Source organism: Martes martes, assembly GCF_963455335.1.
Source record: "Martes martes genome assembly, chromosome: X".
NCBI classification, from domain to species: Eukaryota; Metazoa; Chordata; class Mammalia; order Carnivora; family Mustelidae; genus Martes; species Martes martes.
The window spans coordinates 11823256-11846799 of NC_137897.1; the positions used below are offsets into that span (position 1 = coordinate 11823256).

At 44.1% G+C, this 23544-nt stretch overlaps 1 protein-coding gene across 2 annotated transcripts in view; it reads right to left on the bottom strand.

Moving 5' to 3' along the window:
* Window positions 1–23544, bottom strand: part of CTPS2 (CTP synthase 2) — a 101603-nt gene that overhangs the window by 61697 nt on the left and 16362 nt on the right. For both annotated transcript variants that reach the window (XM_080794709.1, XM_080794710.1), the window contains exons 5-13: window positions 15162–15278; window positions 14652–14735; window positions 13469–13549; window positions 10686–10837; window positions 7125–7257; window positions 4730–4818; window positions 3236–3330; window positions 1359–1421; window positions 1211–1254 (exon numbers count right to left, since the gene is read on the bottom strand). In XM_080794709.1, the coding sequence (XP_080650835.1) occupies window positions 1211–1254; window positions 1359–1421; window positions 3236–3330; window positions 4730–4818; window positions 7125–7257; window positions 10686–10837; window positions 13469–13549; window positions 14652–14735; window positions 15162–15278 (858 nt within the window). The remainder of the gene's footprint in view (window positions 1–1210; window positions 1255–1358; window positions 1422–3235; window positions 3331–4729; window positions 4819–7124; window positions 7258–10685; window positions 10838–13468; window positions 13550–14651; window positions 14736–15161; window positions 15279–23544) is intronic.

The window sequence follows — 23544 nt, forward strand, 5'->3', positions numbered from 1 at the left end:
TCTCGCTCCCTCTCTCAAATAAATAAAATCTTTAAAAAAAAAAAAAAAGCAATCACAGGACCCATCTGGCTCAGCAGGAAGAGCATGCAACTCTTAAACTTGGGGTCGTGAGTTTGAGCCCCACGTTGGTTGTAGGCATTACTAAAAATAAATAATAAATAAACTTTTAAAAAAGCAATCACAATGGTGAGGTGTGCACTCTGACAGAGATGGGCACGAGGCACAGAAGGCAGAGGCAAGGAAAGACCAGAGGTCAGGATAGGCTTCCCAGGATGAGTGGGAAGTTGTCTGTCATCAGGTCTGGTTGACTTTTTTAATTAAATTCTTCACTGGTTCTATTGAGATTCCAGGGGGAGGGAGGTCGAAGGACGGGGACCATCTCAGGTATACGGAATATCAGGATACATCGAAAACCACCGTTCAGATTGTCCAAACATAAACCCTAAGCATGGGAGGGACAGGGATGCCTCGACTTGAATTCCAGTAGTCCCCATCATCCGTGGTTTCATATTGTCGGAGGGTCAGTCTAGCTGCTAGTCCCCTCACTTCGTCTCACCACAGGCATTTGATTAGCCCACAGCAGCACAAGAAGGGGGCACCCAGCACAATAAGACCTTTTGAGAGACGGTAAGAGACCACACTCCCCTTTTATTACAGCACATAATTATAACTGCCTTATTTTATTATTAGCTATTGTTCATCTTATTGTGCCTCATTTATGAATTAAGCTCTACCATAGGTGTGGAGGGGGAGGAAAAAATAGAGTATATATTAGGGTTGCATACCATCCCGTTTCAGGCATTCACTGGGGGGCTTGGCATGTCTTCCCCACGGACAAGGGGGACTAGTGTAGCAAAGCCGCAGGTGACAGAGCACAGTGGCCTTCAGTCTTAGCCAAAAAACTTGGACTGAATACTTTATAGGAAAAAGAATCAGTGAAAGCTGGGAAGCACTGTAAGAAATCAGTCCAGGACTGTGTTTCTTCAAGGCACAGCTGATGAGAGGGACTATGGAGAGCAGAGCCATTTCATATAAAAATAATAGTAGCAGTAGTGATGATAATAATAATAAAATCACATCTAACTTAAAACATCCTGATGTGGTAAGGACAACATAATGATAATAATAATAATCTCCCTTTATGCGTTTCGGCCAGACCCAGAAACAAAATGCCCATGACCGACCCCAGCAAGATGAACAAGCCACTTACCACAGGAACACGGGCATTTGGCTCAAATTCTGTGGAATCAGCATCTAAAGATGAAGAAATGAGGTCAATAATTCACCAGTATTGCTGAAAAATATTTTAAGTAATAAGAATTTTTTTAATAAAAGTTACTAGCAAGTAGCAGGCCTACCCCTCAAGTTCAGGCAGTTTCTTGCAAACTCTATCACTGCTAGCTGCATGCCGAGGCAAACTCCTATTTGAAAAAGCATATACATAAAGCAAATGAGCATCTTGTGCATGATTTCCTATTTCCTGTTCTTTCGTTTCCTGCCCACCTCCTTCACCTAGAACGCAGGCTCGGACAGGGCAAGACTGCCTGCCGGGTTCGCTCCTGTGCCCTCTGCACTCAGAACATGTGTGGCAGAGGCAGGAGGCCACCCGGACTTGAGGAAGAAGGAACTGGAGGTCAGAAAGGGACAAGAAAAGACAGGGCAAGTTCCCAAAGGCAAATCCGCCTCCTCCCAAGTTTTCCCCTAACTTGAGGCAGGTGAGAGGCATGCAGGGCTGGCCCAGAGCACCTGATTCCGCCCAAGGAGGTCTACCGACACCCCAGCTCACGAGGGAGGCTTGACACTCCCTCTTCTCCGAGGGCAGCCTGAGGCTGGCCAGCGGGCTGGGATCTAAGGGGCGGGAAGTGGGCGCCAGGTGCCGGGCGCAGAACAGGCCTATAACGTCCCTGCGGGAGAACGGCAGCAGCTGGGGGAAGCCGGCATCCGCACGGCAGGCTCGGGCAGGCCAGCGAGCAGGGAAGGCAGGTGCAGGACGGAACGGAACAGACAGCCCGATGAGGAGGAAACCAAACACCTGCGTAGCCCCCAGCCGGCTGCCACAGCGATGGGGGCTTCACCCATCTCCACATCCAGCAATGCTCTCCACTCAGCAAACGTCGAGGAGCATTCCAGATGTTTTTATAGACTTATCTAAGGTAGGCAAGGGACTCATCAGAGAAGGGCAACCAGTATACTTGGCCCGAAACAGCTGAGTGCTTTAAGGGGGGGAAGTTCAGAAAGTTCCAAATGGCTAAGCATGGAGGAAGCTGTTCAAAGGACAGGAGGCGGTGGAGAAAACGAACGATCTGCTGATACTGTGAAAGGCACGGAAGCCAGCCAGTCTATATGGTCATAAACCCAGCAGCACAGTGAGCAATGCAGCCTGTCCCCCACTTCCCTTCCCACACCCCCATCCCCGCCTGAATCCCCAGCTGCAGAGATGCCTTCCCCAACTGAGGGGCCATTTCATCTGGTTCACTGGTCCAGAAGCCATGCTTTAAAATTTGAACGAAAGGGGCACCCAAGGGGCTCAGTGGGTTAAGCGTCTGCCTTCGGTGCAGATCATGGTCCCAGGGTCATGGGATCGAGCCCTGCGTTGAGCTCCCAGCTCGGTGCAGAGTCTGCTTCTCCCTCTGCCCCTCCCCACTGCTCATGCCCTCTCCCACTCATGCTTGCTCTCCCTTGAATAAATAAATAAAGTCTTTTTAAAAATAAATAAATAAAATTTGAACAAAGACATTAAAAAGACTTGGCTCTACCCAATTAGCAGAGCTCTTCCTGTGACGTAGGATGGTCTCTTCTAGCTGGAAGCGGTGAAAAGATGAATTTGGGTGAAAACGGGAGAAGATAAGGGCAGGTGTACACAGCAACTTCTCTCAGCCTCTTGCTACCCAACCAGAACGGTGCTAAGTTCTCCCAGGCCAACAGCCTTTTCTACAAAGGGCCAGACAGTAAAGATTTTAGGCTATGCAGGCTGTAGGCCTTGAACTCTGCCACTGCATCATAAAAGCAGCCACATTCCATATGTAAACACACTGGTGTGCTTTATTCCAGTAAAATCTTATTTACAAAAACAGGACAGAGTTTGCTGGCCCCCATGGCAGACTGTTTGGCACTTGAATATTCAAATCTGAGTTCACACCTTTCCTGTTAACAAACTCTATGAAATGTTACCCCCACTACTAGATATCAACAATCTAAAAAAGTCATCGTTAGGATGCAGAAACATGAGTTTTACCCAGGAAAGGGATCTTCTTTGCCCGTGCCCAGGAAATGGCCTGGAGTTTCCCCAACGTTCCTCGGATTCCGAAGCCTCCCGGCACAAGAACACCGCTGCAATCAACATAACACAAGGGTGAACTTGACATTGTTTTTTCTTTTTAAAACTCTGATTTTCAGGGGCGCCTGGGTGGCTCAGTGGGTTAAAGCCTCTGCCTTCGGCTCAGGTCATGATCTCAGAGTCCTGGGATCGAGCCCCACATCGGGCTCTCTGCTCGGCAGGGAACCTGCTTCCTCCTCTCTCTCTCTCTCTGCCTGCCTCTCTGCCTACTTGTGGTCTCTGTCAAATAAATAAATAAAATCTTCAAAAAATTAAAAAAAAAAAAAACACCTCTGATTTTCAGCCACTTAAGCTTACCGATCCCAAGTCCAACACTTGGCATGATTGCTAGAGAATATGCTTGAGGTCTCTTTTCAGAATCGACCACACGATTTCACATCCTGAACTTTCTTCCTGAAATCCTCCCAATGTTATGACAAAGAGGCAATAATTTTTCACAACTGACTTCGATATATACCTTCTGATAGGTCTTTGTGGTATGTGAGCAGAGTGAGTGAGAAACTCAATTCAATGTCAAATGCACTGAGAGAATTATCTGAATTTTAAAAAAACGTTAAGGTTCCTTGAAAAGCACATAAGTAAAACGTTAAGATCTCTTGGGGTGCCTGGGTGGCTCAGTGGGTTAAAGTCCCCGCCTTTGGCTCAGGTCATGATCCCAGGGTCCTGGGATGGAGCCCCACATCGGGCTCTCTGCTCAGCAGGGAGCCTGCTTCCTCCTCTTTGCCTGCTTCTCCGCCTACTTGTGATCTCTGTCTGTCAAATAAATAAATGAAATCTTTTTAAAAAAAAGTTAAGATCTCTTGCATAATCAGAAAGAGTTAAACTGGTAAAATCAGCCTAAGATTTCAATTGCTAATTAAATAGTGGCACTTGAAAGTCTCCCGGCTAAGAGACACTTCAGAGACCTTTTAGACAAACACTCATTAGAGAAGACAAGAGTTCAAGGGCTAACTGGGAGGGTCATTCTACCCTCACAATACTGTGTTGCCCCCAAAAGTTCTGTCGATTACTTATAAAATAAAACCTACAATCAAATGATGTAACAAAGAAAATATAACCAAGAAGGAAGAGTTGCGTCCTTGTACTTTAATTGTGCATACATAAGATTCATTTCTGTATCTTTCAGTAGAATCAGCCCCCTTTCTCCCCAATACCGAATCCCCATCGTCCCCCGAAATAAAACCCATTTCCACCGCACATGCCACAAACATGAACGTGGCACGTTTCAAAGGACATGAGGGGACGATACAGCGTGACCACCCTTAATGACCACAAGTATGACAGACTACCTTTCAAAAATGCATAAAAATTAGGAATTGGGGTCAACCAGATCATTACGGGAAAAGCACAATGGCATTCTCCTAACTGGTATGGGCAGTCCTCGGCACTCACTCAGCTTTGCATAGCTTCTGCCAAGCCTCATGGAATTTCACAGGGTCCTCAGTTTCGGTGGTCTGTTCCAGATCAATGGAATCTATGTACTAGAAAAAAAAAAAACATACATATATACGTATACACACACACACATATATGTATGTATATATATATGCAATAGATTAAAAACACATGTAAGAAAAATAGATACTTAAAAAAATTAAAGTAGATACTCAAAAATACTGGAGGCATCTAACACTATGACCCAACTCTTCAATAACTACTCATTTTGCAAACACTACAACGGTCACTGAGGATAGAGAAGCACAATCTCGTCTCGGGGCTCTTACAATCTTCCGGGAAGACGACAGAACCCAATACACAGGCGCGCGCACCATAGCATGACAGCGGCCACGATGGGCAAAGAGAACGCTGTGGAAATAAGTGGGAGCCACGCTTAATCTAGACGGCGACACTGCAGGGAAGATGGGAAGAAGCACCGTCGGGGGAGGCCTCTGGAGAGGTGGTGCCCGAGCAGCTCAGTCCTCGAGGAGGAGCCTGTGTGTGCGCTTTGGGAGGGTAGCAGGGAGGTGTGTGGGACGCGCAGGGAGGAGGGAGGCAAAGAACCGCTTGCATGAAAAGTCAGAGGAAACAGACAAAGGGGTGGTCACTTTGGGGCCCTCGAAACAGACTCCACCCAGAGAGAGGAGAAGTTTACACTCGAAGCCACTGGAAAGTCTTAAGGAACAGAGAACAGAGAGAGAGATTTTAATTTTAGAAGGATCACGGCGCTTTGAGGTGGAAAATGGAGGAAAGACAGCAAACCAGGCCGGGAGCTGCTCCAGGAAGCCAGGCGAGGGGAACACAGAAGCCAAGTGGTCTAAACACAATATGATGAGACCATGACTCAAATAGTACTTCACAGAAGCGAATGTCAACAAATTCTGTCAACTGGAAAATTCACGTATGATGACTCCTAGGTAGGTAACAGTCCCTATAGACCTTTATTATTTTAGTATTTATTTTGTAAAAATTACTATCTGAACATGTCTTAACATACAAACTTGTAAAGGCTTTATAAAATTGGTAATCTAACAATTTTTCTACTGCTCTTTTTTTTTCTCTACGAGGGGCTGGGGGACTCGGAGGAGCGGGAAGAGAAGTGAAGTGTTCCTTGCAAAGCCACAGATACGAAGCGATTATGGACGTGCCTGGGTGGCTCAGTCAGTTAAGCGTCGGGCTCTTGATTTCGGTTCAGGTCATGATCTCAGGGTCATGAGATCCAGCCCCACGTCCAGCTCCTTGCTCACCAGGGAGCCTGCTAGAGACTCTCCCTCTTTCTCTCCCACTGCCCCTCCCCCTGTGCTTTCTACCTCTCAAAAACAAATAAATAAATCTTAAAAAAAAAAAGTGATTAGGACAAGAGGAGGCTAGAAGGTCAGAGAAAAGTCAGATCGGTCCTAAGTTGGAAGTTACTAAATTTCTTAGATGCATACATGTATCTTTTTGCTCATTATATAAATACTTCACCACTTAAATCAAGATCATAAGGCTCGGGGCGCCTGGGTGGTTCAGTGGGTTAAGCCTTGGCCTTCGGCTCAGGTCATGATCTCAGGATCCTGGGATCGAGCCCCACATTGGGCTCTCTGCTCAGCGGGGAGCCTACTTCCCCTTCTCTCTCTGCCTGCCTCTCTGCCTACTTGTGATCTCTGTCAAATAAAGAAATAAAATCTTAAAAAAAAAATCATAAGCCTTGCTTAAACCACAGTATACCTGTACAGAATATCATTAAAGGGTACCTGGGTGGCTCAGTGGGTTAAAGCCTCTGCCTTCAGCTCAGGTCATGATCTCAGGGTCCTGGGATCAAGCCCCGCATTGGGCTCTCTGCTCAGCAGGGAGCCTGCTTCCCTTCCTCTGCCTGCCTCTCTGCCTACTTGTGATCTCTGTCTGTCAAATAAATAAATAAAATCTTTAAAAAAGATAAAAGGAATATCATTAAATATAACATAGATAACGTATGTCTAGAAAGCTATACATCAAACTGGGAATGACAGGTACAGCAGAGAAGCAGGATTTCAGGGAGTAGGGATCTTCCACTTTCTGCATTTTAGATGATGCTTTGTTTAAATTTCCTACACTGAGCATGTGCTACTTCTGTATCTAACAAAGACAAAGTCTAGACTCAAGCTATATATATGAAGTTCCCCAGACTTCATCGCATATACCTTTCCCCTTTGCTGACTTCGCTCTGTATCCTCTCAGTGTATTAAATCTTAGCCACAAGTTGGGCTATACACTCAGTACTGTGAGTCCTGGTGACATCAATCCTGGCGGAAGTCTTGGGGATCCTTCAACACAACACGAGATACCACAGTGAATGACTGAACTATGCGGAAGACCAGCAAGGGCTCACCATCAGGTTCAATTTGTGGTTGATGGCCAAGGCTGAATGTTCCAGGGCTTTGAACACGGAGGCGTAGCAGTCCCTGAGTTTGGTGTATTTGCCAACCAAGGCTATGGAGCACGTTTTCTGCAACCTTTCATACCTGAGATGAAAGACCAGCTTAAGGGTTATATGCATGTAATAAAACATCACAAATATAATGACAGCCACTGTTCTTATCTCAAGGCACCTCTTAAAACCTTAAGGGCAGACGAGCCTCGAACTTGATGTACTTGACTCAAATCCCCACTCCACTCCACCCCTAGTGAATGAAAATCTGTGTGCCAACAGATTGCAAAACCATAAGCAACCCCAGTGTTGCCTTACATAAGCAGGCAGAGACATAAATCCATGGAAATTGTATCAGAGAAACAGTTAAAACCATTAAAAGTAAAAAAGCTCCCCCCATCTCATAAAAATGAGCTGTCCTCAAACTCGTTTATAAGGTGACACTGTATAAGAAAAATGCATTCTGAATGTCAACAGGAAACATTTCAATATTAACTTTATAAGGTGACGTTATATAAGAAAATGCATTCAAACTGTCTACATTAAAAACGGTTACAGTTCCAGCTGGCCCACAAAGGAAGGTTATTCGTGGCATGTCTGAAGAATGGCACTAAGAGAACTATTTAAAATATTACAAGCCATTTACATCATTTTTATGAGAAAATTCCATTCCACCTAAGATGCTCAATCACATTTTACCACTAAAGACACAATGTTTACTGTTGCTTTTGTTAGGAACTCTGTACAACGAACATGAAAATTGTCCGGTCTGGTCCTATGTATGTAGAAACGTCATCTTGGGGCTGAAGATGTTTTAGGGCCTGGAAGCAAACCCTTCCCCAAACACCTTAGAACAGAAAGGTTGCCGTGAGCGGGAACATTCCTCGCTTACAGCAACATCTGCAAAGGGTACCACAGAAACGTGACTGCGAACAGGCTGGGAGGAGAAAAATGCTGAAGCGGCTAAGAAGTTCAAACTGACAGTAAAGGTGACTTCCGAGGAAGGTGACTGAAGAACCTCAGAGAAGTTAAACTGCTAAACCGAATTTTACGTTGCTCGGGAGATTGCGCGGCTGCACAGGCTCCCCCCCATCCCTATACAAAGGACACTGGTGACAAAGCAAGTTGGTATCAAGGCAAGATTCCAATGCAATGTCAGAGGGAAGCACTGCCCATGCCAGGTTTGGGCCTGGGGAACTGGCGATCACAACCACATTTGAGGACACCTGCTGGAATGAGCCCTTCTCCCTTATTCTCACGCCACCACGGAAGGGGGGATGGCCCAGGGAAAAGGGCTGCCATCCGGGAAGGATATGTATCCTGAGCGCACTCCCCTTGCGCTCTCTTCACTCTCGGGGCCTGCAGGTGAGGCTCACGTGGCCCTGCCCGGACCAGCCAAGCTCTCACCTGCCCTGGACCTAACTCCAGGCCCGCTTTGCAGGCCCACTCCACACGCAGGTCCCAGGGGAGGCGAGCTGTCTCCACTTTAGTCTGGGGTCCCAGAAGAGCTCTGCCATCCAATTCAACCAGGGACCCCTGGCCTCTGAACAGCACGGGATCTCCATGAACAAGGCTGCCCTTTGACCTCTGCTTGCCTTCCTGTATCTCTCTACAGGCTGTACTGGGGAGACAGTACATACCGTCATTACCGATAAACCCAAATCACCATGAGAAACCGATGCTCAATATTCCTTTTGCTTAAGGACTGTGGTGAGCTGAATGGTGGCCCCCAAAACCTATGTCCTCCAGAACCTGTGGATGTGACCATATCTGGAAGAAGGGTCTTTGCGGATACAATTAAGACAAGCATCCTTATACAAGGGGGGGTGGCGGAGAGAGAGAGAGAGAAGAAGGGAAGTGGAGAGACACAGAGAAGGCCATGCAATGACAGAGGCAGAAAGTGGGCTCCCTCGGAGCCTCTGGAAGAAACCAATCCTGCTGATGCCTTGGTTTTGAACTTCGGACCTCCACAACGGATAGTTTATGCCACCCAGTTGGTAGTCACTTGTTACAGCAGCCAAGAAACTGACATGAAGAGCAGACACTGGCTTTTAAAAGCACAGCACCTCGGAGTATAATTTAGAGCTATTTCCAATTAAAGGAGTTACAGACTAAAATTTCTAATGCTTAAAGAGGATCAGCCCCAAGCTACTCAGAAAATTCCCCCAAAGCTACTAATTCCTTAAGCATTCTGGAGGACTGGAGCTTAACTGTATCATCGTGCAAGACAGTACCCAAGTTCAGAAACTGCACTTTGGCCCTGATTTTACTTGTCCCAGAAATTCAAAGACACTTTTTAAAATTTGTAAGTGACAGGGCAAGAACACTTCAATCTACTGATCATCTACCAAGGTCAGTGATTTCGTCACCTTCAAACCACTTTAATTATTGTTACCAACCTCAGTAACCAATACTCAGCGCCCAATGCGAGATTAAGTAATATACCCAAACGCACACAGCTAGTGAGAGGAGAAGCTGGGATCTCAATCCAGAGTGCCTGATGCCAGAGCTTACCTTTTTTTTTTTTTTTTCAATTGAAAGACAAGTGACAAATAACATTATATTAGGTTCAGGGATACAACATAGTGATTCAGTGTTTGTGTGTATCACGAAACGATCACCACAATAAGTTTAATTAACATCCATCACCATACAGTTACAATTTTTTTTTCCTATGGTGAGAATTTTCAAGATCTACTCCTTAGCAACACCAGAGCCGACGTTTGTCACTGCTGCCCACTACCTAAGCAGCACAAAAAAGCCAGGCAGTCAGGACTTTATGGAGTGATGCCTTGTCTACATTTAGTCAAAGAAAATAGGTGACAGGGATTTAATTTCCATATGAACTTCCAATGAGACAAGCCTTGTCGAAATTAATATCGTTGTCTGAGAGCTAGAACCTGTCTGAGGTTTTAATAACAATGCTGCCAGTTAATAACTCCAGGATGGAGCAATAATGACAGAGCCTAAACCTCTCATTCAAAAGGGATTTACTTTAGGAAATGTTAGCCAAGTCTTTAAAAACAAGCAAAACAGGGGCGCCTGGCTGGCTCAGCTGGAAGACCTCGTGACTCTTGATGTCAGGGTCCTTGAGTCTGATCCCCACATTGGGTGTAGATACGACTAAAAAATATATAAATAAACTTAAAAAAAAAAAACAAGCAAAACGAACAGCAAAAAATCTGTGACATTTAAACCTGTTTAAAATGTTTGGAAACTGCGAATCAATCAATCCATCAAAATGCTTCCAGAATTTGAAAGAAAAAAAAAAAAATCATTCCAGAATCCAAATTCCTTCTATTCACTTTCATTTAAGTAGGACAAAATCAAAAGCCCCAGAAATCTTCAAAGAATACAGCAAAACACTCTACCAATGTATTAAAGCTTTAGATAAATGCATACCAAAACATATACATACAGAAAGCTGAATGTGGCATAGGTATCCTTTAAGGTATGTCTCAATCCTACCCCCAAACCCAAGAATTATTATTAAAGATTACATCAATAATTCCTTTAACATACCTGTCAGCCATATTTCTCCACTTGAAAAGCAAATTACTTGCAGAATCACCAATGGGCAGATCCAATCTCTCTTTAAAATATTTAACAATGCCTTGTTCCTCCAAAAGCACAGGCACTCGATATGTGGATGAAACATCATGGATACATATGACCTGATTAATGATGACAAAACACCATATTTAAATGGAACACCTCAAATATGCCATAAGAAGGAGTTCAAGAATGAGCCAAAACTCAAGAGACATGGCAGTTCATTCATACTGAATTGAAGAAAACCAAGAGCCCGGTGACCCAAACCAAAGGCAGAATTAACAGAAGCTTACTTTGATCTAATTATAAAACTCTTTGAACACATTATTCCAATTCTGGAAACATGGATGCCATGGTAGAATCAATTTATATATATATATATATATATATATATACACACACACACACACATATATGTGTGTGTATGTGTATGTGTATATATATATACATATATATGTGTGTATATACATGTATATATATGTGTGTGTATGTATATATATATACATATACATATATATATATATATATATATATATCTGGTCTTTGTTCTCAATTCCTGGCACAAAGCCTCAAAAACCTTTGGAAATTCCTGAGTGACAGGCGCATCTTTGTTATGCTAATGAGGCGACTCCTGGTGGCCCCTAGATGGCTTCAGGATGGGAGGTGATCACCAGAAAACCCAAGCAGGATTAGAAACTTTCAGCCCCCTGACCTCCAAGGATAATAAGAGGGCTGGAAAATGAGTTTGACCTTGAGCTTGGGATCCTCCCATGCTTTGCCCTGTGTATCTCTTTATGTGGCTGTTCCTCAGCACTCTTTATAATCAAATGCTGGTAATAAGTATAACATTTTCCTTAGTTCCATGAATCATTCTAGAGAATTATTGAACCTGAGGGGGTTATGGGAAGCCCCAAATCTGTAGTCAGCCAGGCAGAAGTGTCAGTGGCTCGGGGACACTGGAAACGTGTGGCTGGTGACTGAAGTGGGTGTCACAGTTGAACTGCAGGACCCCAGCTGGTGTCAGAGAATGGGTGTTGACACATGGATGCTTTATGGGTCAATATCCAAGACACATGGCCCAAGGCATCACCTAAGTCCAGGCTAAAGCAGTAACATTGAATATGTGCACTGTGTCTTCTCAATGTGGGTGTGTGGTTCGTGTGTGTGTGTGTGCGTGTGTGTGTGCATGTGTGTTCATTTGTTGCTGTTGCCGCTGCTGTCTACTCCCTTCCTTTGGATAAATTTTCAAGCACACACTGAACCCGGTCAAAGTAATTAGTACACCTGTTTGAACGGCTCCTTTAAATGCCAGGTGGTACAGTTGTTTCTCACACTTACCCTAACAAGCTCTCACCACTGTCTCGAGTATATCTAAGGGGCCACCGGCAGGTATTTAAGGATCTGCCACATTCTTAATCAATGCCAAGAAATGTTCTGCTTATTCTGTGTGTTCAGTTCTTTCCAAAGCCATAGCCAAACCCACCCAAAAGTTCCTAAGCTGTTTGCACGTCACCAACTTGATACCTAGGACCATTGCGCCTCACTTGTGCATTCACCAAAGCAATTCAAAGTGCCAAGATGCCACTGACGTAAGCTCCAGCTCCGCTACTAATTACAACTAAATCTCTGGGCAGCCCAAACTCCCACGCTGGAAGACGTGGCATGTGGAACTCTTTACTCATTCATGCTCCGGTCCAGAGAGAGATTTTTTTTCAAATGTCATGGTAACGACCACATCCATAGAGATGCCTCTGACCCTCCATTCCTTCCACAGGAAACCAAAGAAGAAGATCTTTAAATGCCAGTTCACCAGGAACCAAGAAACAGGAGCGTTAACTCACATCAGAAAAAAAGATGTGCTGAAAAATGGCTAATACACTAGCCTGTGGGCTGCTGGGATAGAATTCTTTGGAACTATCGTTCTATTGAAAACAGGCTTTGGGGGCGCCTGGGTGGCTCAGTCTTTAAGCGTCTGCCTTTGGCTTAGGTCATGATCCCAGGGTCTTGGGATCGAGTCCCACATTGGGCTCTCTGCTCAGCAGGGAGCCTGCTTCCTCCTCTCTCTCTGCCTGCCTCTCTGCCTACTTGTGATCTCTCTCTGTCAAATAAATAAATAAAATCTTTAAAAAACAAAACAAAAGTCTCTCCAAACCTCACCCTTTTCCTGAGTGCCACCTTTTAAACCATAGCCAACCCTGAGCCCTTACACGGAAGCCTTATTGCAAACAAGAGACAGATAAGAGAATGAAAAGTACCCAGGTGGAAAGTCTCGCAGGACAGAGGACTTGAGCCCAAATCACAGTACGGTTTCTAGAGCAAGGAACAGAACTGAGGCCACTGATGTACTCAGCGGCGATGGTGTGAACATCAGTGTAACGTGCGGTCTGGGCAAAGTCACGCTGTAACATGGGCAAAGGAGAAATCGCAGTGACAGCAGGCAGCGGCCTGGAAGCACAAGACAAACAGAAAACAAGCAGGCTTCACGGGCTTCTCTCCCTGGTTCGAAAGCCCTCCTGGTTTTGTCCCTGTAACATAAGGAGTGATGATGCAAAGAGATCGTGATCTAGGTAAGGAAATTGGGAGTCTCAAATTGTTCACTGCAGGGCAAGGAAGCCGGGGCTGGCTGGATATGAATCTCCCAAGGCTTTCCTAAGTGCCATGAAAAGTAGGACAGTCATTCCGGAGAGTCCAAGCATTCGCATTTGCAGAACTGCCTGCCCGCAAGGCATTAAAAGGCAAAGAGCAGCACTCACCTGTTCGGGGTTCACGTGACAAAACATAGAAATCTTTTCCTTCACAGCCATCTCGATGGGCGTTGAACTTCGGCAGACGATCTGTCAAAGTCAGGTGTGCACAGGTCAGCAAGCAGGAATCGGGCTGTTCATGCCACCGTTCGTTTGCGGGAGGAGGCTATGTTAATTTCTTCTTACAACTGGAGACTGGACTGAGTGTGTACCAGTTCATTCTGGGCAATTCCACGGGACTATTAGAAACACCTGAGCGCTAATGTGAGCAAGTGTAATCAACTCGAGTCTACCAGGAAGGGCTCAGAATGTCAAGGCATCTCTCGTAAACAAGAGTGAAGGCTCACAAATGCCTCTTTAGATACAGGAGCTGAGCTAGAGCGGGGCGTGGCAAGCGTTTTCTCTAAAGGGCCAGACACTAAACACTGTAGCTTTTGCAAGTCAAGAAGCTACTGTCCCAATTACTCAATTGTATCCTTGCAGTACAAAGGCCGCTGTGGACAAATGTCAGAGACAGGTGGTACCAAGTTCCAATGAAGCTGTATTTACAGGCAGCAGGCTGGAGGCCCTTATTTGCCAACCTGTCATCTAGACTGTTGGTCATAAATGGATTCCCTGTTACAAATAAGAGCAGTGACAGCCCACCCTCGTGGGTGTCAGGAAAATCCCCAAGGTCCCACCTCACACTAAGGGACCCAGGGACTGTAAAAATGATGGGACATTGCACTTGCCCGGCTGTCCATGTGGCCAGTCACAGGGGGACATGGAGGAGAAGAGACTGTCAATTTAGAAATGTGTGGAGCAACTGTTGAGGTATGGGAATAAGCCTTCCCTGGCCCCCAGATACAAAGAGCTCAATGTCACAGGAACCACTTGAGAAATAAAAAGGACTTAGCTGATGTTATAGATCAAGAAATGAAGGTCCTAGGGACACCTGGGTGCCTCAGGCTCAGTGGGTTAAAGCCTCTGCCTTCGGCTCAGGTCATGATCACAGGGTCCTGGGATCGAGCCCCACATCGGGCTCTCTGCTCAGTGGGGAGCCTGCTTCCCTTCCTCTCTCTCTGCCTGCCTCTCTGCCTGCTTGTGATCTCTCTCTGCCAAATAAATAAATAAAGTCTTAAAAAAAAAGAAAGAAAGAAAGAAAGAAATGAAGGTCCTATTCCAAGAAATTTACCCATTCTCTGTAACTCACCAGATCAGGAGACAGGCCCAACCCCCTCAGTGCACGGACACTGTTTTGTGTGGGCTTGGTTTTTTGTTCTCCGGTAGCACTGGGCTGAAAAGAAATGGGTCACTGTCAGTATATTGGATATTTAGCTCTTCTGCATAATTAAGGGCTCCCTAGTTTAAAATGTGGAAAAAACAGGCAGACAGTCTCTCTTTTGCTGTCCTGCCCGCTGTTCCCTTGCAGTGTATTCAATAAACTTCTTTCTCCTTTAAAAAAAAATGTAGGGGGCGCCTGGGTGGCTCAGTGGGTTAAAGCCTCTGCCTTCGGCTCAGGACATGATCCCAGGGTGCTGGGATCGAGCCCCATGTCGGGCTCTCTGCTCGGCAGGGAGCCTGCTTCTCCCCCTCCCCCCCGCCTGCTGCTCTGCCTACTTGTGATCTCTGTCAAATAAATAAATAAAATCTCAAAAAAAAATGTGGAATAAACAGAATATCACAGGAAGATTTATAGAAGTTGCATATCTGGAAAGCTCACCTGTGGGACAAGGCTAACATGGATATTACAGAAATTCTCTTTTTTGGCTTTAAACTGGAATTGTCTGAATGCTTCCACAAACGGCATCCCTTCAATGTCTCCAATGGTGCCACCCAACTGGGAACGGAAAAAAAAAAAGACACAAGTGACCTTCCACTGTATACAGACTAATAGAAGCATTATTAATAAACAGTGCAAGAACAGAAGTTTATAAATATCCTAAAAACCATGGAATTGTACACCTAAAGCCGGTGAAATTTATGATAGATAAATGAAACCTCACTAAGCTGTTTGACATGAAACAGAAAAGCACTGTACATCTCAAAAAGACAGACTGGAGACTAGAAAGGAAACTAAGAAGAAAGGATGCAGGATAACATAGCCAGGTAAGCAGGTAAGAGAACAGGCAGAGCGTCAAGAAGGGAAAAAAAAGCAAAGTCAAGGAGGGCTTTAAGGGGCGCCTGGGTGGCTCAGTCTGTTAAGCGTCTGACTCCTGGTTTTGGCTCAGGTCCTGATCTCGCAGTCCTGGGATGGAGCCCCAAGTCAGGTTCCATGCTCAGTGGGGAGTCTGCTTGAGATTCTCTCTCTCCCTCTCCCTCTGCCCTGCACCCCCCAAAATAAAAAAATAAATCTTTTTTTTTTTTTTTTTAAGATTTTATCTATTTATCTGACAGAGAGTGAGAGCGCAAGCAGGGGGAGCAACAGAGGGAGAAGAAGTAGGCTCTGCACTGAGCAAGGAGCCTGATGTGGGGCTCGATCCCAGGACCCCAGGATCATGACCCAAGCCAAAGGCAGATGCTTAACTGACTGAGCCACCCAGGCACCCCAATGAATAAATCTTTTTTTTTTTTAAAAAGGAGAATTTTAAGAATGACTGGATTCCTGTGTTTATAATACCACACTGCCTGTTGTGTGGAGATATGGACTAAGTTAAGTAAATGAATTCTTCTATCACTGATTCAGTTGGATTTTACAGCTAGTAAACCCCCCCACCCAGAAAAATGGGGATCATTATAAAGCTGTCAACACTTCATCTCACCAAGATTGAAAAAAAATGTTTACAAAAAAGGGAAGGTTTTTTAAAAAAGAGTTTATTTATGTATTCGAGAGAAACAAACAGGGGGATTGGCAGGCAGAGGGAGAAGAAGACTCCCCGCTGAGCAGGGCTTTTTTTCCCAGGATGCTGACATCATGATCTGAGCCAAAAGTAGATGCTTAACCAACTGAGCCACCCAGGCACTCCAAGAAGGCTTTAATAGAAGGGAATTCATAAGCAGACAAAAAGATCCAGAACATAGGCCACTGAGGAGTGAGATCAGCTAGTTTCTACCAGTGGTCCATTTGGAAGGTAGAACGCGAATCCAGTGACGCTATGAGAAAGGTGGGAGCCACCCGGGGCTGCCTCTCTTTCTCTCTCTGCTGGTCTCTCTCTCTCTCTCTCTCTCTCCATGTACACACACACACACACACACACACACCACACTCCTGCAGACTTCTGAACAGTCTTGGCAATGGTGGTATTACTAGAATTATTAAAAAGTGCTGCCTTTCTGAAACAAGTCCTACCAAAAGCCCCAATAATATTCTTGACAGCATAATCCTTTGACAAATGTTAACTTAACTTACAATGTGCTTCCAACAAGTAAGGCATTTTTTTTTAAGATTTTATTTATTTATTTGACAGAGAGAGATGGAACACAAACAGGGGGAGCAGGAGAGGGAGAAGCAGGCTTCCCGCCTAGCAGAGAGCCCGATGTGGGCCTCAATCCCAGAACCCTGGGGTCATGACCTGAGCCGAAGGCAGAAGCTTAATGACAGAGCCACTCAGGTGCCCAAGGCATTTTTTTTAAGTAAGGCATTTTAAAGTAAGCATTTACTTTAGGATAAAATTTGCCTTAACCTACTCATCCTCATCATATTTAAATACTTAAAGACTATCACATGGATTTTAAAATTAATTCTCTAGCCTTTGAGGATCTACTGCATACTCACTACTATAAATGAGGTGCTGAAAAGAACTTAAGACAACAGTGCTCCCGAGGAGCTCAGAATTATCAAGGAAAATTAGGCAGCGCTAAAGAACAATAATCCAGAGTAAAACTTGGGGTTCCCAGCCGGCTCAGTCATTAAAGTGTGGGACTCTTGATCTCAGGGTCATGGGTTCAAGCCCCACATTTGGGTATAGAGAATACTTAAATAAATAAAACTTAAAAAAAAAAAAAGGGTAAAACTTAGGTGCTAATTGGAATGATCTGGATGCTGAGAAGGAAGACATCATGGCGGGACCAGTCCCAGAATCCACTGTCTTCTTTGGCTTCAGCTACCTGAGTAGGTCCAAAATCTACTAGGAGCCCCAATCTCTCTTCCCAGCACAACTGGGTTGTGGAGCCAACCCGTCCTTGACATCATGGATGACTCAGCAATGACTCAAACTTCGCATGGCCCAAACAGAACTCTCCCTGGGCCCGTTTCTCTGAGTGTCTCCTATTCTTAGTGGAAGTGTCTCTTCCTACTAACTAGTTCAAGCTGGCAGTCTGGAAACCATCCTCGATCCCTCCCTTTTCCTCACCAGATGCAGCCCGGTGGGTCATACCTGCAAAACCTCTTGAAAATCTCTCCACTGCGCTCTATATCCAGTGCCAGCACCTTAGACACCTACGCCAACGCCACCTTTTGCCAGGACGATGGCAATAATCTAAACTAGGGGGTGGTGACTATGGCCTGCTGCTTGTTTTTCTATATAAAGTTGTATTGGTTGGCACAGTGCTGTGACCGTTTACTTACACACTGCCTATGGCTGCTTTCACAGTACAATAGCAGACCTGACTCTCTGCCCCTCCCAATCTAAATGGCTACCCTCTCCCGTCCTACCATCAAATCATTTGTCACATACCAACAGAGTGACCTTATAAAAACTCAGAATACAAAAAAATAAAAATTTAAAAAAAACCCTCAGAATATCTCTCTCCTGGGGCGCCTGGGTGGCTCACTGGGCTAAAGCCTCTGCTTTTGGCTCAGGTCATGATCTCAGGGTCCTGGGATCGAGCCCCGCATTGGGCTCTCTGCTCACGGGAGCCTGCTTCCCCCTCTCTCTCTGCCTGCCTCTCTGCCTACTTGTGATCTCTGTCTGTCAAATAAATGGATAAAATATTAAAAAAAAATTTTTTTTTTAAATATGCCACTTTGTCATGAAGATTATTTTGAGTTAAAAGCAATTAAAACCCAGCAGATTCAGGAAAAGCTCTCTCCCTCCCTCTCAACTGCCTACAATTACATTGGGAAGTGGGGAATCCTGGTACCAGGAAGAGAGCCATCACCCGAGGTTCCTCTTTACCTAAGAAACTAAGCTGCATAACAGGGAAGTCTTTGTTGCCCAAACACCTCTGCCTCTCTGCAAATGGTCTTCCTCCCCTCTGTAACCTGCAGGCCTCTACCCCCTCCTTGGGTCAGGATATCATGTAAGCCTCATTTTGCCTGGCTGCTTTGGAATCTCTCATGTTTATATGAACTTTCTGCACAAATGTAATTAAACCATTGTTTGATTTTTCTCCTATTAATCTGTTTCATGTCAGTTTGATTTTTAGACCAGCCAGAAGAAGCTTGAAGGGTAACAGTAAAATTTTCTCTCTCCAACAGGGTTTAGCTTAGTGCTCATCCCAGGAGAGAAGGGTCTCAAAATTTAATCATAAGCCCTAGGTAACAGCATTCTAGTACCTGTTTTCATCATTACAATGGAATCAAACTAAGAAATCTCAGGACTACATTGCTACAGAAAAAAATGATTCTTCAGTAATTTAAAGTCAGATAACAAAACATAATTAAAATTCAAGCTTCCTGGGTATGGAACAGATAGAAATATGTGAACTTTCTGTAGGAGAATGACAAACTTAATTATGAAAATCCTAGAAATACCACATGCAATCAGGAAATTGGCAGGGGGTGAGGGGCTGAAGTTCTTGCTCACCAACTGCAATGTACGAGAATCTAATGAGGAAAAAAAATGTTAGGGAAAAAAAAAAAGGCCTGCTCTTAAACTAAACCATATAGGGACACCTGTTTTGTCATAGGTGTACTCTGGTAATCAACAGGCAATGGGGGGTGGGGGGGGAGGGAGGCAAAAACTTTAAACTTTATCCACTTCTGCCCTCACATGGCTTATAATGGTACTGCACTCCCTCAGCCAATTTGGAAGGTCCTAATAACCACTCCTCTGTGATCAGAAACCTTCGGTATTATTACTAGAAACGTTAATTATTTCCCCACACAACAAGGAAAATATCGCCTATAACAATATTTTAAGATTTATCCAGAGTTGAAATGGAAGCAACAGCAAATTTATGAGATGTGCAAGGTCTGCTTTGCTTTAAGGAAAGGATTCTTCTTTTTTGAAATAAAGAGAGAGACAGAAAGAAAGAATTTATTTCTTTAAGCCAAGCATAAATTATTTCAGGTTTATGTGGAGACGACCTGGACTTCTTAACAAATGAAGCCTGTTAGCTTCACTGGTCTGAAAAGTAAAAGCCTCACAAAAAGGCTTTGGATATATTTCAACCACTTCTACCTGCTTAAAACTGAAAATTAGCTTGGAGGTCCTTCTTCAAAAGCTTAAATCATGCACAAACACAAATGTTGAGCACAACTTAAAATGAACCCAAAAGGATGCCTGACCTAGTGTCCAATAAGCCAAAGTAAACATTAGGGTTATATGAAGAAGGAGTTATGCTGGGGACAACTTGTCAGTTTCTCCGCTTCCATGAAATTAAAAATGAAGACCAGGAGTCCCAGAGAACAGGAGTCAGATGACATTTGCGTTTATAGGCCTAGCAGCTGTCATCAGGGCTAGTGCATATTAAGTACTAAATTAATGCTTTTTAAGCCAAAAAAGTCCATTTAAGAGCAGGATGGAAAACTAATAATAAAGACCATAGACCTAAAAGAATACACAAGTACAGACCGAAAGTGTTTCCCTGTTGTTTCTTGGGATGGAAATTTCAGTTTAATGTGAGATGTCATTGGGGTGCTTGCATGGCTCAGTGGGTTAAGCATCTGCCTTCAGCTCGGGTCCTGATCCCAGGACTCTGAGATCGAGCTCCAAGTGAAGCTTCCTGCTCAGCGGAGAGTCTGCATCTCACCCTACTCTTGCTCTCTGTCTCGCTCTCAAATAAACAAAATCTTTTTTAAAAAATGTAAGATGTCATTGAGAATTCTTGATTTTATTGTACAATGCAATCTTGAACAATTAGAGTCTGAATCTATAGTATACATCTTTGTAAGATGAAGGCTAAGAGAATCAGATGTGCTGACCCCACATAAAAGCTTTCTTCAAGGATGATTCTCAAAAAATAATAGATAGAAAACTGAGAACATGAAAAACAAGTGTTAAAAAGGCTCATCCTCAGGTCAAATTGGGCTTATATTTTAATGTTGTTCAAAAACAGCTCAATTTTACACTAAAAAAAAAATAGATTTCCCCCAAGTCAGGCGGGGTGGGGGGAGGGCAACGAGAAACGTTCTGAGGATGAGGGCAAGGCTCATTCTGGAAGGCTTCACGTCTGAGGAAAACTGTTTGGAAACAGGGCAGTGAGGGTACCCGTGACCATGAGATCTCTGCAGCTGCTCAGAACCCCCTTCCTGTGTGGCCTGCTCTGGGTCTTTTGTGCCCCAGGCGCCAGGGCATTGGAACCTGGGGCCAGCTTCTCCCATCCTGGCGGCATGGGCCTGGATAAGAATCTAGTGCACGACCGAGAGCATCATCATGAAGCATCTAGAAGGTGTCATCAACATACCAGAAGCGGAGATGTCCCCACAAGGACTGCAACTCCATTATTTCAAAATGCATGATTATGATGGCCATAATTTGTTTGATGGACTAGAACCCTCCACAGCCATCACTCATGTCCAGAGGAGGAAGGAAATGAACAGGTCCCGCCAACGAGTGAAGCTGAACTGATCAACTATGAGATGTAAGAGAAATGGGACATACTGTAGTTCCACTGGACAAGGGCTTGGTTAAAGAATCCTTTTAAGAGTATTGGATAATCATGGGGCTCCTGGGTGGCTCAGTGGGTTAAAGTCTCTGCCTTTGGCTCAGGTCATGATCTCAGGGTCCTGGGATCGAGCCCCGCATCGGGCTCTCTGCTCAGCGGGGAGCCCGCTTCCCCCTCTCTCTCTGCCTGCCTCTCTGCCTGCTTGTGATCTCTGTCGAATAAATAAATAAAACCTTAAAAAAAAAAAAAGAGTATTGGATAATCAGAGCATCAAGTACTAACCCTAACTGCTAGTCTCTTGGTTTTCATTCATGCTACCTGAAAAGTAAGACAAGCTCTGCCAAGTGGACACTCTTTTCAGTAACAGGTAAGGACTAGCATAAATACCAATTGTTTCCCCTGGTGGATCCTGCCTCTTCAGGTAAACGTGGTCAGTATTCTGCAAAGGTCACCCCAGGCCTGAATGATGATGTGCCCATGGACAGGGGAATATTAGGCTATTTCAAAGCCACTGCATAAGAAGGATGCCAGATCTTGAGTTTGGCCTTAGAGTCTAAGATTCTGCATCTTCTGGCACTTTGGAAATGATGCACCATTGACCTACGCAATTAACAATTTTTAGTGTTTCAGTATTTTATAGAAGGACTGCCACATCCTTTATGTCTTCTTCAACTTAGGAGAGACCTTGAATTTGAAAGTGTTCTTTGTTCCAATCATTAGAAAATGTTTTAGCTTTCTTAATGTTTGTATTTAACCCTTGTTTCTAGGAGTTGGTTCGTTTTGGCGGTTGAGAAACTATTAGGAATGCAAGGTCTGTATCCCTCCTGCTGGGTGCTGTGGTGGTGGGGGTTAAGCTACCAGCTGGTCTTGCCTAAGTGAGGAGTGAGATCACCAAGTACCTATTCCTGCAAGCTAGATTTAAAAGGAATGGTGCCAGGGCGCCTGGGTGGCTCAGTGGGTTGAGCCTCTGCCTTTGGTTCAGGTCACGGTCTCGGAGTCCTGGGATCGAGCCCCGCATCAGGTTCTCTGCTCAGCGGGGAGCCCACTTCCCCTCTCTCTGTCTGCCTCTCCTCCTACTTGTGATCTCTCTGTCAAATAAATAAAATCTTTAAAAAAAAAAAAAAGGAATGGTGTTTAAATGTTCTCGTCTAGCTTAAACATGTGAATTCTTTCAGATCAGGAAAGATGAGAAAAAGAATCCTAAGAACTCTTAACAGTGCAAATCTCAATAATGGTTGAAAATGACAAGCAGTGGCACATTGTGGTTTGGTTTATTGGATGTGGTGAATGTGCTGGGATGGAGAGCCCAAAATGTTGGTTCAGTGTGGGGGTGGGGGGGACTGCATAGGATTTGATGTAAGATGTATAGAGACTTATTTTCCTTGTTAAAGTATTCCTATAAGAAAACATATGTATTTGTAAAAATGGTTTCCTGTGTCAAGTACTTGTGCAAACAGAGCCGAACTGTAAACTATTCTTGTAATATCCAGTTATTTTGAATGATTTACATCATGAATCCTAGATATATGAAAAATAAAATTGATGAAACAAAAAAATGTATTTCCCCCTTCTCCTTTTTTGTGATTATTAGTTTTTAAAATGTATTTTTTTAAAAAAGAAGAGTAGAGGCAAAAACATCCATACACATGACCATTTGGAAACTTTCCTGTGATTAACAGTCTTCAAAAAACAAAAAAACAAAACAAAACTCAAAAAAAGAGCCATTCTTCCACATACAAAAACTAAAAGAAAGGAAACTTTATAAAAATAGTCAGGTTTAGAAAATTGATAATACTTTGGGGTCAGAGACTGGTTCTTCAGGGAAAATGGAAATATTTTGATTTTTTTTGTTTGTTTTATTTTAAGATTTTATTTTTATTATTTATTTGACAGAGGACACAGCGAGAGAGGGAACACAAGCAGGGGAGTGGGAGAGGGAGAAGCAGGCTTCCCACTGAGCACAGAGCCTGAGGTGGGCTTAATCCCAGGACCCTGGGATCATGACCTGAGCTGAAGGCAGATGCTTAGCAGACACATTTTGGATCCTTTACCTTTCCTATTACTAGGACAGCAAAAACCAGTGAAAGTGCTAGGCCAGCACTGTCCAATAAAAATAAACATATAATCTTAACATTTTTAGTTGCCACGCTTAAAAGAACAAAAGAGGAGAAATTAATTTTAACATTCTATTTTATGTAGCTCAATATATCCAAATGTTATTTTGACGTATCACCAATTTTGTAAAAAGTATGAGGTATTCTACATTCTGGTTTTTTTTTCATGCTACCTTTTAAGCTCAGTGTGTATTTAAAATCCACAGCACATCTCAACTAATCCATCTCCTGTCAATTTGATTCTTAGTCTGACGAGAAGGACCTTGAAGAGGACAGGAATTC